The sequence below is a fragment of the Mya arenaria genome, chromosome 12, assembly GCF_026914265.1.
Source record: "Mya arenaria isolate MELC-2E11 chromosome 12, ASM2691426v1".
NCBI classification, from domain to species: domain Eukaryota; kingdom Metazoa; phylum Mollusca; class Bivalvia; order Myida; family Myidae; genus Mya; species Mya arenaria.
In genome coordinates, this window is record NC_069133.1 from 35686392 (window position 1) to 35703611 (window position 17220).

Below are 17220 nucleotides of genomic sequence, written 5' to 3' on the forward strand. Positions count from 1 at the left end.
ATTTGCACATGGTATTCACACACTGGTAAACAAAGCTTAACATTTCATAGACAATAAACAAACAATGTAAAAACCGAAGGCACGATATCAAATGGTCAAACGTAATCTATTTTTGCGGAATCTTAAGTGAGAAAAATGTTAGATGCGGAACAAAATGGCGGTTTGTTAAAATATTTTTGTGTTTTCGGAGTATACTTTGACCTGGTTAGTAAGATAATATCACTTTTTTGCAATAAAGATACGCCTACCCGGAGGTAGTCAAGCCCGGGTAAAATCGAACTGCTGGTAAAATCCCCTCGCACCCAAAGAACCCTAGGTAAGGCCCATTTCCCGCTATTTTCGGCGCAAAGACAAATCCACCACATTCACCCGGCACTGCGGGGTCACCTGGAAGAAAAAAACCTTCCCTGGCTTTCCACGGTATACTCCCGGACCTTGGATGGGGGTGGCGGGGCTACAATTGACAATGTCCACAATGTCATACACAAGTAGGTGATTGACTATACCTCCAAAATGTAATACACTAGTAGGTGATTGACTATACCTCCACAATATCATACACTAGTAGGTGATTGACCCAACCTCCTCAATATCATACATTAGAAGGTGATTGACTAAACCTCAAAAATGTAATACACTAGTAGGTGATTGACCCAACCTCAACAATATCATAAACTAGTAGGTGATTGACTATACCTCTACAATATCATACACTAGTAGGTGATTGACTAAACCTGAAAAATGTAATACACTAGTAGGTGATTGACTAAACCACCTTTATATCATACACTAGTAGGTGATTGACCAAACCTCCAAAATGTAATACACTAGTACAGTCAAACCTGGTTGAACGGTCACCTCCTTTAAATGGCCACCTGCCTTAACGGGCCACTCCAAATTCCCCCTGTACGTTTTTACTATATAATGTACGTGCATTAAGCGGCCAACTGTCTAACGCGGCCATGGCCACTAATTTTTGTCCCCATGAAGCCATATTAACACTAATTAGCGGCCACTAATCCCTTGTCACTGACACTTCCACTTATAAATTTTTCCAATACACAGCTTTAATTGCGTATAGAAGTTTACGGAAAAGAACGACGGCCTCGGGTATCTCCGTCATCCAATGAAAATGAATATTGCTTCACACAATTGCCATGCGTGTTTACTCATCGAGAAATCATGTTTATTACACGTCGGCGAATGTTTTGATCAGAATTGACCAATTAATGACACAACTGATAAGATAATTAAATAATTACGAAGATAATTATTAAATACCGACAAAAACACTGGTTTTTATGAGTTCACAGTTTGCATTGTCATTCGAAGGCATTAAACGAGTTACGATTTTATGCACTTTAATATTATTTTTCAAAGTGCACAGATTTATATTTCTACGCACGAATATTTACAATGCATTGTTGTTGATATTTTTTTTACCTTTAATTATGGCTGAGACTAAGACTAATCGAAAGTGTTTGACTCTAAAAGAACGCGTCGATTTTATAAAGTTATTAGAAAACGGCCGTAGTGCAAGAAGTGTTGCCAAGGAATTTAACTGTGGAAGGACTCAAATCAATTTCTTACTTAAGCGTAAGCGTGAAATGTGTAGACTGATATGTGGTGTGTTTTGTTTATGCCTTGTATCAACATTTATCTATTGTATTTTATTTATAAATTTGAAATAAATTTATTTTATCTATACAAATGTATTTGTATTCAACCTTCTTCAATTATATTTATACAGATGTTACTGATTGTGGTGTGAGGTGGTGGTTAAGATACATACTCCATCTCTGAATAAAGTTAAAGGCCGAAATGTCAAACCTGGATTAAGTGGCCACCTGTCTTAAGCAGCCACTTTGATCATTTCCCAAAGGTGGCCACTTAATACAGGTTTGACTGTAGGTGATTGACTAAACCTCAACAATATCATACACTAGTAGGTGATTGACTAAACCTCCAAAATGTAATACACTAGTAGGTGATTGACCAAACCTCCACAATATCATACACTAGTAGGTGATTGACCCAACCTCAACAATACCATACACTAGTAGGTGGTTGACTAAACATCCACAATAGCATACACTAGTAGATGATTGACTCAACCTCCACAATACCATACACCAGTAGGTGGTTGACTAGACCTCCACAATATCATACACTAGTAGATGATTGACTAAACATCCACAATATCATACACTTCTTGGTCATTGACCCAACTTCCACAATATCATACACTTGTAGGTAATAGAATAAACATCCACAATATCATATATTTGTTGGTGATAGAATAAACCTCCACAATATCATACACTAGTAGGTGATTGACTAAACCTCGTCAACTTCAAACAGGTAATTCACCAAACCGCGTCAATGTAAGATATTTGATTGACTAAACTACTTCAATGCCAGATAAGAGTTTGACTCATTCTCCTTAATTTCTGATAGAAGCCTGATTCATCATCTTCAATGTCAGATAAAAAATTGACTTAACCTCCACAATGTAATATATATATTTGACTGGAAAATTATATCCCATTACGTCAGTTAGCAGTTTGACTATACCTCAATTATTTATATCAGATTGAAGCTTGACTAAACCTCCTCAGTGTCCAATTAAAGCTCGATTCAGTGTAAGATACATGGTTGACTGGACCTCCTAATTCATATGAAAGCTTAACCATATTAATGTCCAGATATAATAATCAATGTCGGAGAAAATCCTGATCTGATCCCCAAACCTCATCATAGTATACAGTTATAAGCTTGATGAGCCATCTTTATTTAAGATAAGAGTTTGTCTCAACTACATAAATGTGAGATAAATGATTCACTCAGCCTCATTAAAGTCAGATAGAAGTAATAGATAATATCATATAAAACTGTTTGTAAGGTACGTTCCTGTGGTGTGCCCCGAACCACGCATACCGTATGTACGGGGAAAATAAAGGTAAACACTGAAAAAAAGTCAGAAAGAAGTTTGACTTGTACTCCTCATTGTCGGATAGAAACCTGACTCAACCCTCAATGCCAGAGAGAAACTTGACCAAACCTCCTAAAAATCGTAAAGAAGCTCGACTTAACATCATCATTTTTCATAAAGAAGCCTGACTTAAACTCTTCGACTAAACCTCCAAAAAGTCAAATATATGATAGACTCAACCTTTACAACGTCAGATAGAGTATTAACTTAACTTCCTAAATGTAAGATAGATTTGTCTTAATCTCTATAATGTCAGATGTTTGAATCAATGTTCTTGATGTTTAAAATACACTTCTCAATATAAGATATTCGCTTGACTCAACCGCCTCACTTTCAGATAAGTGGTTGACTAAACAAAAAACTTTGTATTCATGTTGTCTTGAACAATACTCACATCTATGGCATTACCACACAAGTCTGGCTTAAAAATATTAAGTTGTATCTCTTGTTCGACAGAAAAAAACACGAACGGACGCGCGTTTGAGTTCATTCCGCAATTCTCTTGTTAACATTCGTGTTGAACATTATTAATTTAACCGAAACATATGCAACCATTTGTTTAACAATCTAGTAAGGTGTCAGTAGGTTATGTTTGGTAGCGGCTCTTTCTATAAGGTCTGAATTAGATGACGAGGGATCAATTGTGTACTAGCAATCTGATGGATACACAGAAGACAGGTTAAGAAGTATAAACTTAAATACATGTATTCGCTTTACATTTAAAGCAGAAAAACTGACTGCGGTTTTAGGTATCGTTTTCCTCATAAATTCTTTTTAACGTCTTTATATATTCAAAAAATATCAGGTTACACAGCAGTTGAATAATTTCGATATACGTTTCAGCTATTGCCGATGTTTTACCATTTACCTACATGTTATACTTTAAACTTCGTTTCGAAAAACTAAGCTTCTGTAAGAATTCTAAAACACCTACACAAGGGTTCATACACATTGTATTATGGTTGAGTTAGACAGTTTTGACGTTATTGATAACGCAACATATAGCGTCTTAAAGAATCCGCCGGGAGAGCGAGGGACAATGGATTCAAAGTCTTATTAGGAGCGAAGGGTTGTGGATTCGAGGGGTCTTCTAGGGAGTGAAAGGTTGTGAGTACGTTGGGTCGTCTGGCTTCAATGTATCGCATGATGAGCGAAGGATCGTGGGTTTGGAGGGTCGCTTGTGAGCGAGGGGTCTTGGGATCAAGAGTGCGCCTGAAGAGCAAAGGTTTTGGGGTTCAAAATGTCACCTGAAATGCAAAGAACGTTGGTTCGAGGAGTCGCCTAGGAGTGGATGAGTCGTGGGCTTGCCTTCAGAACAAGATTCATGGGTAAGAGGGATTGTCTGGAGAGCTAGCGGTCGTGGGTTCTAGAAGTAGCATTGATATCGAGGGGTAGATGGTTCGAGTGTCAGCCTGGATAGCGAGAGTCTTATGATAAGGGATCGTCTGGAAGGTAAGGTGTTGTTTATTCGAAGGGTCGTTTCTAGAAAACAAGGATCCATGGATTCAATGATCGCTAGAGAGCTAGTGGTCTTGTGTTCGAAGGGTAGCCTCGGTAAGGAGTGGTCATGGGTTCGAGGGGTCGTTTGGAGAGCTAGGGGTGGAGTGTTCGAATGGTTGTGCCTGGAGAGCGAGACGTCGTGGGTTCGAGGGGTCGCCTGGAGATCAAGGCGTAGTTGGTCGTGTCGGCTTGGAGAGTGAGGGGCCATAGGTTCAGAGGGTGGGGAGAGCGTGGGGTCGTTGGTGTGGGGCGTTGCCAGGAGCGCGAGGGATCTTGGGTTCAAGAGGTCTCATGCACGGCAAGTGGACGTTGATTCGAGTGTCCACTGGAGAGTTAGTGTCTAGGGTTCGAGGGTCATGCATAGACATAAGTACGAAACATATAGAACATTTAAAAGAAATCATTCTATGCCGTAAAATAACGAGGATGGCTAAGGCAGTTTTGTAGCCACTAATATCTAATATTAACACATTAACTAAACAGAATCCTAACAACGAGCGAAAACAACGATTTAGCCTTGTCAAAAGAGGCAACCAAGTGGCGTCACATTGTGATATTGTCATTCGAAGAGAGAGGACGAATATCGTGCGCAACATTCCTTCCTTTGGTGTTGTTCATTTAGTGGAAGGTTGATCAAAATTCAAACTTAATTAAATACGTTACAGCTGCTACACGATAGTAACGTAGGGGCATTTGGATATACGTGTATAAAAGTGCACTAAACTAAACTGATCGTGAATTACATAACTGTTTGTTGCTTTATAAATTTTAAGCTTTTAGGACGGTACATAAAACATTTAAGTAATTTCTTATGTTAAGCCGATTTCTTAAAATTGTCATAGTCAAAATTAATACAAACGTATAGGAGGTTTTTTTAAAAAAAAGAATGAATGTTGAATAAAATCAATGACAATAAAGAATTTTATGAGATATTGTTTTGATATTATATTTTATGATCAGATAGATACCTAATTTCGGAGAATGACTTAAGATAGGAAGCGACTTAAGATGTTTTACAAATACGGCCCCTGATCTTTGTTTGTGAAGAATACCTTTTTGACATTGTTGTTTGTACTGACAAAATGACATATGTTAAAACGAAGTATCCTAGTTTAATAGTCGATCTAAACACAGAACATAAAGTCAAGTCTTCCTTTGTTGTAAACTAGTGATAAATTGTGGACATTTTGTGTCGTATTCAACCCTAACATGTGTTCGGTATACGGGACAAGTGTTACTTCTCTGCTAAACCAAACCATGTAGTCAATATAGATGGAAAATGCTTTTGTTCGTAGTTAACCTGCATGTTTAGACATTGAACGTGTATTTAAAATGGAATTTGTTTTTGTTTTTGAAGTATTTATCTGAAGAATATTTCAATATAATAAGTGGAAAGGTTACATACAATACAACGCAATACTCTAAAACATCAAATTTCATTTTATAACATTTGGTGAAAACTCAACCTAGATACAACCGACAAAATGCAGGCTTGAGTCAGAAACAGTGGCACCAATCCCAGAAATAAAAGATTTTTAAAAGAAACGTCTGTTACAACAATACATAATGCGTTCCAGTGTATTATTGAAAATTGTAAGGAACATTAAATTAATTATCGTGATCCTGAACGACATCGGTTTCATCATGAACAATTTCGTCTTATGCATTTGAATCACCTGGGGCAATACATCTGAGGTGGAAATACAACGGATCATCTCTAGGAATAGTCATCGGTGGTAGCGTCAAGGAAAAGAATCAGTTGATACTCCCCCTTCTGGTGTATAGTTGTTGTCGTTAGGAAAATTCCTTTTACTATCTCTTTTTCCCGATGCAATTGGTACATTCACCATAAAGTACCGTTGGTTTAGCCTGGAATTTGTACTTAGTACTAATCCTTGTAATCTGTCAGTGTCTTGACTGTTGTTTTCTAATGCGTTCAACTCGGAAAAATCAAGTTGACTTTTGTGTTCCGAGGTTATCATCTCGGAACAAGCAAATTGACTTTTGTATTCCAAAGTAATCATCTCGGAAAAAGCATGTTGACTTTTGTTTTCCAATGTGTTCATCTCGGAACTGGCAAATTGACTTTTGTATTTCAATGTGTTTTTCTCGGTAATGGTACGTTGACCTTTGTATTTCAATGTGTTTTTCTCGGTAATGGTACGTTGACCTTTGTATGTCAATGTGTTCATCTCAGAAATGGCACGTTGACCTTTGTATTTCAATGTGTTCATCTCGGAAATGGCACGTTGACCTTTGTGTTCCAATGTGTTCATCTTGGAAATGTCACGTTGACCTATGTGTTCCAATGTGATCATTTCGTGAATGGTACGTTTACGTTTGTATTTTAATGTGTTCATCTTGGAACTGGCACGTTGACCTTTGTATTTCAATGTGTTTTTCTCGGTAATGGTACGTTTACGGTTGTATTTCAATGTGTTTATCTCGGAAATGGCACGTTGACTGTTGTGTTCCAATGTGTTCATCTTGAACATTACACGATCTCCATTTTTCCATTCAAGTGGTACATTCTCAATTAAATATCGTTTATTTAGCCGTGAATTATTACTAGGTACTAATGTCTGTAATAAATCAGTGTCTTGACTGTTGAATTCCAACCTGTTTGTCTCAGAACTGACACGTCCAATAGGCGGTTCCCGTATTGGTTCAAGACGAGAGGGGTTATATATAAACTGTAAAAAAACATAAATGAGTTGTTTTATATATAACGTTTAGATACATAAATTCAAATAAACTATACGTATGGCATTAAAACGAGAGTGCTATATTTTGCATAATCGTTCAGTAAACACCAGGATCCACGTTAAACAATACACACTACTTCATCGGTTGATCTAGTTTATTGTGTTTGTTTCCGTTAATGTTTTGAACTACTTGTACCCGTTTATAAAAGGAAAAAAACACAACAGTATTCATTAATTTAGGTACCTATAATGATTATTATTTATTAGTTATGTAAAAATGTACGAGTATTAAGTAAACTAAAAAACTGATTAGTATTTATAGATTATAAACATAATGTACGTTAAATAATACTCACTACTTCATCGGTTGTTGTAGTTGATTGTTGCTGTTTCCGTTCATGTGTTGAATAACATTTACCCATTTTTAAAAGGAAATACACTCTGTATTTATTCAGTTTTTATCACCTATGTAACAAGTGCACGAGAATTAGGTTAACTTAAATCGTCATTATTGCATCATGTAAAGTAATATGACACCAAAGTAAAATTATGTTTTAACATACAGCAATATAAACTGAACATCCTTGTTGGAAAGAGCAGTCATGTAAAGAAGTAAACAGAAAATAAAAATTTAACATATTTGGAATGTAGCATTCATATAGTTTTACACTATGAAAATGATTTCAATGTGTGCAATCATTCCAGGTTCATTTTAAACTTACATGAATGGTAAGCTGAAGTTCTTGAAGTTTTCACCTAGATCTTTTTTATATAGGCATTAGGATATTTAAAGGATCTGTACACCAGATTGGCACAATTTCTGTAACGAATCTCAGGACAATTATTCAATAAAATGTTTTACTTTTGATGTCATAATTGTAAAAAAACATACCAAAATGTAAGAACCGGTGTCGCTAAAATTGCATTCCAGTGTTGTTTCCACTGTGCTACGATGGCTTACACTAAACAGTTGGAATTTTTAAGCTATAAACCCAACATCGTCATATCACGTGATAACATTGACAAGCCAATCACGGATAAGGAATGAATTCTACTAGAAGGACATACCTAGAAAAAAAATATGGAAAAATAAAAAAATAAACTGCGAAAATGAATTAATTGTAAACTATGTGGTACTTCAGTTAGTAAGTTCCAATGCATTGTACATATCGAGAACAAGTTCGGAGTACAGTCCCTTTTAAGAGCAAATCAATACAAACTGCAAAAAAAAACACGGTATAGTGATGTCTTATTACCACCTTAATATATCATATAATAGTATAAGCGTCATAATGGTGTTATTCAAAAATGGATAATCAATATAAATTAAACATGAAAAACATCTTGATGTTAATATCTTAAAAGCACTAAATATTGCCATTATGGTGTAATTCACAAAATGTTATTTAGGCAAAAATAAATTAATGGTCATTTAATTTAAACTTAAACATAGAAAACGAATAGATGCTAATATCTAAAAAAGCATTTACACATGCCATATGGCCATTATATACAAATGGTTAACACTCTGACAATGTCATATTTGGGTTAAATGACAGTGCCTGTGCCAGCTCCTGTTTTAATGAAAGATACAACTATGATTGTGCCATTGACTCTTTAAGTATAAAATTAAGAAATATGAAACGTTCTTTGCTTCATTTATTATAAAATAGAGAACAGCTTGTTATTTTTACAGTATAATTAAGGGTATATTTGTAACAAATCGCCAAGCATTTTTTATGCTTATTGTGATTAACAATATAAATGAATGATTATAAAAGTTCAGACCTTGGACAATGCGAAGTACGGAGATCAACGCAAGCATGAGAACGAGGAACGAAATAGGCGAGCTGGTTGACTTAACTTCCGCAATGACAGAAATATTTTTTATTAAACTTCCGCAATGGCAGAAAGAGTATTGACGAAAACCTCTTCAGCTATTTGATTAGTTAAACATCCTCATATTCTGCTCATTTTGGATATTAGCCCGACTCAACCTCCACAATATCAGGTAGAAGTCTTGACTCAACCTCCACAATATCAGGTAGTAGTCTTTACTCAATCTCAACAATATCAGGTAGATTTCTTGAATTGACCTCCACAATATCAGGTAGAAGTCTTGACTCAACCTCCACAATATCAGGTAGAAGTCTTGACATAACCTTCACAATGACAGATACATGAATGAGTTAATATTTACAACGCCAGCTAGAAGTTTAAGCACATTTCCACAATTGATTAGTCGGCGCCCAGAAGGGCGCCGACTATATTTGATATTACTTTAGAAATATTCCAACTTAGGGACTAGTTCATAAATTGCAGAACAATGCTTTCAATAGTTTCCACGTTGCATGATAAAATATGAAGTGTAGTTTGTTTTAAAAAACTTAACACTTAAATTGATAATGAAACCTTAAATTATAACAGCCTCGCTTATCATTTTGAAAATTTTGATTTTAAATACCAACTCAATCATAACAACTTGGCAATCTCCGAGAAAGATACAGGCCGGGGTGTTCCGATTGATATCAAATAGATGAAGGTTACACGGTACTATTAAAATATCCTTTATGTTTGTAAACCTCCTACGCAGTAATCTCCCTTGGTGATAGCAAAAATGCCGAGTTTTGAAAAATTAATCTTGAGCTTAATTGTTTGTTTTGAAAATGTAATTCGAAGGAATAAACTCCAGATAATTCCCCTTTGATGTATAGTGTTTTTATCCCCGTTCTATACACACATAATGAGTGAAATGTGTTACAAAAACTTTTTCAAAATATAAAGCAAGGAATTAACATAACATGCCGGTTCAAATAAAAGGTGAATTTCATGCTATTGAAATCTATGTATTAGACAATTGACTCTATTTCATCCGAAGAAACGTATGTATATTTTAAAAATACGCCTCCGACACTACGGAACATTCGTTGTAAAAACAAGAGAAACAAAAATTATACACAACATAGGACAGTGGTAGCAAAAAGGTTTATTTTTTATTTATTAAAAAAATCGAATATTCGAATACTGATTTTGACATTCGAATACCAATCGTTCGATCGAATATTCGAATATTCGTTTGCATCCCTAATATTTTTGTTATAATTTAGTTTTAACCGGAGGATCAGCTTGGTGGAAAAACAGAATATCTTTAATTCCGGGCTTAAACTATTGTAACAATATTATTAACCATAATGTCCTTCGAGCAAATGTACACCCAACATAAAACAAAATATTGTCATTGAAATAATAACCATTTTTGGCTATCTGCATGCACGTTTTTCTTCTAATTTCATTGCGCCGACTTGATGCTATGCATCAACTTTTTTCTTGTGCTATATTGAAGCTTGACTGAACATCTTCAACAGCAGATAGATTATAGACTAAACCTCCTGAGTGTTAGAGGTGTGAGGGCCTAAAACTCGACAGCGTATAATTTTCGACTTAACAGTGCAATGTCATATGGAAATTTTACTTAATCTCCATATTGTCAAAAGTTTAAAATTAATTGTCTAGCTGTTTAAAACGAACTCCATGATAGAAACTTGACTCAACCTTCTCAATTTCAGATATATAGTTGACCATCCAAATGAAACTCGGTACTCATGTTGTCTTAGACAGTACTCACATATAAAGCAAAAAACAGAACTCTGGCCAAAAAAGCTATATAAAAGTTAAAAACACAATCGGACGAGCGTTTAAGCTCGCTCCTCGGTTCTCTTGGTTATACAAGTGTTGAACAGTCTCTATTCAACTGAAATTCATACTCTTGCAGTCATTTTTATAAACTCTGATAGTATCAACATGTTATGTTTGGCACATTGAATGCAGCCCTTTCAAACAGATTTAAATTATATTTCGACGGTATACTAGCAATCTTAAAGATACACAGGCGACATCTTAAAAACTATAAACTTACTTACTCGCTCTTAAAGATGCACTATTACTCCCAAATAAGATTTAACATGTTGAATACAATTGTTTTAATATACCAAAAAGGATGACCAAATCTAAAAGAAATTTGCAGAAAATACGGTATTGCTACCTTAATGAGACTGTAGTAAATCTTTTAGCATTCACCAATCATTTAATATTTGTGTGTTTCAGTTAATAAATACACGGTTATAATATTGTTAATAGTAATTAACAGTTTCCATAAATGCATTAGTTAGTAAGAAGTTGAGGATGTACCACTCAGAGTTAATGTTTGTTTTACAAGTGTATGCATTGATTTTAAATACGAGTGCCACTTGAATAAGAGAACGACTGACTGCAGTTTTATAAATTATATGCATCGTTTTCTTCAACTTCCGTGTATGTTCAATATATATATCAGGTTACAAAGCGTTTGAATAGTTTCTGTTAGGCATGCAATAGATGTCTCATCTAGTATCCTACCATTGACTTTCATGTTATGCTACCGTTTCGAAAATCTAATTATCTGTAACAATTCTTTAACAAATATACAAGATTTCCGTTACCGTTTGATGTGCCGTCATTTATAACGAAACATAAAACCTTTTATTAACGAGTCCACCTGGAGAGCGAGGGGCCATGCATTCAATAAGTCTTTGGGAGAGCAAGAGGCTGTGTACCCGAGGGGTCTTCTTGAAAGCGATTGGTCAAGGTATTCATTTGATGGGTCGTCTTGATATCGAAGTGGTCATGGCTTCGAGTAATTGCCTGGTTAGCAACGGATCGTCGTTTGAATGGGTCGCCTGGTTCAACGATCTTAGAAAGGTGATTTAATAAATTTCCTGATTGTTAGTTGGTGATTAACTACGCCTCAACAATGTCAGATTGATGATTGACTAAACTTTCTCAATGAAATATATATGATTGAATCAACCTTCTCAATATCCGATGATAGTTGACTAAACCTTCTCAATGTCAGATAGAGGATTAACTAAACATTCTCAAAGTCAAGTAGATGATTGACTTAACCGTCTCAATTTCAGATATATGATCAACTAAACCTCCTCAATGTCAGTTAGATGATTGACTGAACCGTCTCAATGTCAGATAGATGGTTGACTTAACCTCCTCAAGGACAGATAAAGGATTGACTTTACCTCCTCAATGTCAGTGAGATAATTGACTAATCCCCTCGATGTCAGTTGGATGATTGACTAAACATTCTAGATTTCAGATAGATGATTGACTTAACCTCCTCAATGTCAGATAGATGATTGACTAAACCTTCTCAATGTCCGTTGATAGTTGACTAAACCTTCTCAATGTCAGATAGGGGATTAACTAAACATTCTCAAAGTCAAGTGTATGATTGACTTAACCGTCTCAATGTCAGATATATGATCAAATAAACCTCATCAATGTCAGTTAGATGATTGACTTAACCTCCTCAATGTCAGATAGATGATTGACTAAATCTCCTCAATGTCAGATAGATGATTAACTAAACCTTCTCAATGTCAGTTAGATGATTGACTAAACCTTCTCGATTTTAGATAAATGATTGACTAAACATTCTCAATGTCAGATTATTGATGACTACACATCCTTTATGTCAGAAAGATGATTGACTAAACTTCCTCAATATCAGATAGATGATTGACTAAACCTCTTCAAAGTACAAACGATGATTACAACACTTCCTAAATGTCAGATATGGATGCTTGACTTAACCTCCTCAATGTCAGATGGATAATTGACTAAATATCCACAAAGTCAACCACTACAATATTGATTGATTTAACATTATCAAAGCTGAGTGGTTAATGACTCAACATCGCCAATGTCAGACAGATGATTGACTTAAACTTCTCAATGTACGATAAATTGATTGAACCTGTTCACTGCATGTCAGATAGATGATTGACTAAACGGTCTCAATGTCAGATAGATGATTGACTAAACATCCACAGTATCAGATAGATGATTGTCTAAACAGTCTTAATGTCAGATAAATGTTTGACTAAACCTTCTTAATGTCAGATAGAGGATTGACTAAACCTTTTCAATGTCAGATATATATTGACTAAACCTTCTCAATGTCAGACAGACGATTGACTAAACCTTCTCAATGTCAGATAGATGATTGACTAAACCTTCTCCATGTCAGATAGATGATTGACTTAACCTTCTCTATGTCAGACAGATGATTGACTACACCTCCTCAATGGCAGATTGATAATTGACTCAACATCAACAATGTCAACCAATAGAAAATGATTTTTTTAACCTCGTCAAAGCCGAGAGGTTATTGACTCAACATCGCTAATATCAGAAAGATAATTCGCTTAACGTCCTCAATGCCAGATTGTTGATTGACTTATACCCCTCAATGTCAGATATATGATTTACTCAACCTCTTCAATATCAGATTTATGATTACCTTAACCTTCTCTATGTCAGACAGATGATTGACTACACCTCCTCAATGACAGATAGATAATTGACTCAACATCAACAATGTCAACCAATAGAATATGATTTATTTAACCTCGTCAAAGCCGAGAGGTTATTGACTCAACATCGCTAATGTCAGATAGATAATGGGCTAAACGTCCTCAATGCCATATTGTTGATTTACTCAACCTCCTCAATGTCAGATTTATGATTACCTAAACCTTCCCGATGTCAGCTTGATGATAAACTAAACATACTCATTGTCAGATTGATAATCGACTTAACCTTCTCGATGTCAGACAGATGATTGACTGAACCTTCTCAATGTCTGATAGATAATTAACTGAATTTTCACAATGTCAACCACTAGAATATGCTTGATTTAACCTCTTCAATGCTGAGTGGTTATTGACTTAACATCGCCAATGTCAGAGAGTGCATTGACCCAATTTCGTCATTTTCAGATATTTGATTGAATAAACCTACTTAATTCTGAATAGACGTTTGACTAATTATTCATCATGTCAGTTAGAAGGCTGAGTCGTCCTCTTAAGTATCAGATAGACGTCTGACTTCACCTTAGATATATGACTGAATACATCCCTATAACTCAAGACGGAAGTTTTACTATACATCCTCAAACTATATCAGATAGAAGCTTGACTTAAAACCTCCTCAATGTTATTGGAAAGATTGACAAAACCTTTTTTATGTTCGATAAATGCCGGACTCAACCAATTAACTGTTTGAATAAAGTATAACCAGATCGCCACGATGAAAAATATATATTTGATTAAACTTCCTCAATGTGAGGTTAAAATCTTGATGAAACACCACAATGGCAGATAAATAATTGACTAATTATCAACAATTCGTGATAGGAGCTTAACTAAACCTCATCAATGTAAATTTGATAGAAGTATGACCAAACCGCCATATTACCGGATGGAAGTTCGACTAAACATCAACGATTTATTATGAATCTGAAATACGGATAGAAACTTGACTCAACCAACTCAAATAACTGTCTTAATTGAGACTTAACTCTGTTACAATTTCATTGTTGTGATCTGAAATAATGTGAAACTGAATTGCGTACGTTACAGTTGCGACACGATATAAACGGATGGACTTATAGAGAGACTGGCATTACGAGACATAAACATCTGAACATGCCAATGCAGTATGAACTATCATGACACTTGTTGAAATGGCTGAACAAATGCAAATCGAACATAATCTCCCAATTTTCACTTTAATGTCACTTATTTATTAGCATTATGTGTTTGTAGAAGTCATCGTAGAGTATTTGTAGTATTCTTGTTGACACTTTGTACTTAATATGTACCATTTGTACACACATTTAATCGGGGGACGTCTTTAAAAACTTAATAAGTCTGATGAAAGCATTTATAAATTTATTTCATATTTGTATTTTAAAGATCTGTTAAAACTTCTATTTTATTCTATTATAAGATATTACAAATACCAAATATTATTCGTAAGTGCACGTTATTGCATCTTGGAAATAAATGGACATTCATGCGAGGTATACAGTTACTTTATTGAAAAAATCTTCTAGATCTGAACCCGTTTCAGTACGTTTGTCTCAATCTGAAATCTGCTAATCTTTATAACTTGTGAGTCTTAAAGATTGTATGAAACATAAAAAATGTATACGACCAATAGTATTTGTTAATAATATGTATCATTAAGTACAAGAACACATTTGTTTATAATTCGCAGACCAAGACATCACAATAGGCCCTAATTCGCTCAAATCGGATGGCTCGACTGCTTAAAACTGCTGTCCGAATGCCAAGTAATATTGAGCACACACATATTTCGAAAGCGATAAGTAAAACAAAATATATACGCTTTATAAGCGTTTCGCTTCCTATCAAAGTATTACTTATTTGGGAGGAATACATTGTTGCTGTTTTGAATCTGTTCATGATATTACATATGTTTAAACGAAGTATCCTAGTAGTGTTGACAACAAAACGCAGGCATTGGGCCGACAGATCAGAAATTTAAGTCAACAACTTTGTTAAATACTTTGTCGTTAACTTTTAAACGAGAAGTACAGCTGGAATATTAGTCTCAGATTTAGTTAAAAATACACAAGTGACTCGACGATGTTACATTTAACGAAGTTTAGAGCTCTGGGCCGAATGAAGTCTATTTTTCCATTGTAAGTAAACAGTGGTACACTATTAATAACAGGAATTCTAGTCCGAGTAGTCGTCTTAAACATTAACATGCGTTCGGCATACTGGACAAGTGGCATTTTCATGCAAATACAAAATCATTTAATCAATATATGGACGGCGAAATACTTTAGTGCGTATTATTGCTGCATGGTAAGACACTGAAACGTGTATTTAAAATAATATTTTCCTTCTTTTTAAATTTTCTAATTTATCTGAAGAATATCTTAATATAATAATTACGTGAATATGCAACTATTTTATATCACTGTTACTAGCAAAAACACGAACAAAACGACAAACCATGAATCTCACTTGTCATATGGCCTAATACCATAAGAACACTTTATTCGAATTGCAGGTCTTGAATATAAATACTTATAAATTAAAACACTTATACTTTTGTTTTTATTTGACTATGAAAACTAATGATAACTCACTTAAGTTAAGAAAATGACTAAAGATAGTTTTTGCATACATCCCAATAATTTTAAAACAGCTGTGTTGACTATTACCTTAAGCCATTGGTCAATGCAGCTTGAGTGGAATGAGTTACTACATGACAAGACTTTTTGCAGATCTCCTACTGCGAATTTCTCAAAACAGACAATGCACTTGTCAAGTGAGGACCTGGCATGTTTAATCGGTAGTCTTTCAAGAGCATCAGCTGAAAAGCCTCTGTCATCGGTCACGCTCATGTCCTCGTATTCTTCTAATTCATCTTCGTCTAGGTAAGATAAATATGTATTAATCAAATAAAGATGATATGAATAAATGTGTGTTTTCATAAATAACAGATTAAAGCCATGATGTGTTGAGGATCAATAAATAAATGACAACCGCAGTTTACAATATACTTATCAAAATCTCAGTTACCTTGTTCACCAATAATGGTTCCACGATATCGTATGATATTTACAACCGTTGCTTTGCTTTTTGTCTACTTCTTATCCCTTTTATATAAACTATGTACGTAACAAGATTGAAACTGATAAGCTGTTTCGTCTACCTAACAAGAACTAAATCATACAAGCATGATGTGTTGAGGAACAAGCTCATATCGTAACGGAACAATAAATAAGTGACAACCGCAGTTGACTATGAACTTAACAAAAGCTCGATTACCTTGTTCATCGTAAGTAATTACGGAATTGTATCGAGATTGAAACTGATGAAATGTTTCGTCTACCTAACAAGAACTAAATCATACAAGCATACGGAAATGAAAAGTCAATACATCTATTACTTTCTTGAAAGTGCGATGGGGTTTAAAAGTTTCAAACCGACGACCTGATGGGATAATAGCTCGTTGACCTTTTTCATACGACTTGCATATAAATCAATTAGATTGTGTGGCATTCAATAATTAATTTCTTATCAATACAATCAAACAGAAATAAAGGATTTTTAAATGAAACGTTTGTTGAAACACAACTTCGTGCTTTTC

The 17220-nt window shown here is 34.8% G+C and overlaps 1 protein-coding gene across 1 annotated transcript; it reads right to left on the reverse strand.

The window, feature by feature from the left end:
- Positions 1 to 5920: 5920 nt before the first annotated feature.
- LOC128210280 (uncharacterized) lies at positions 5921 to 7664 on the reverse strand. Its single transcript, XM_052914516.1, has 2 exons — positions 7554 to 7664; positions 5921 to 7185 (listed from the first exon to the last, which is right to left on the reverse strand). Exons 1-2 carry the CDS (start codon positions 7617 to 7619, stop codon positions 6235 to 6237), a joined length of 1017 nt encoding a protein of 338 aa, XP_052770476.1. The 5' UTR covers positions 7620 to 7664; the 3' UTR covers positions 5921 to 6234.
- Positions 7665 to 17220: the final 9556 nt, after the last annotated feature.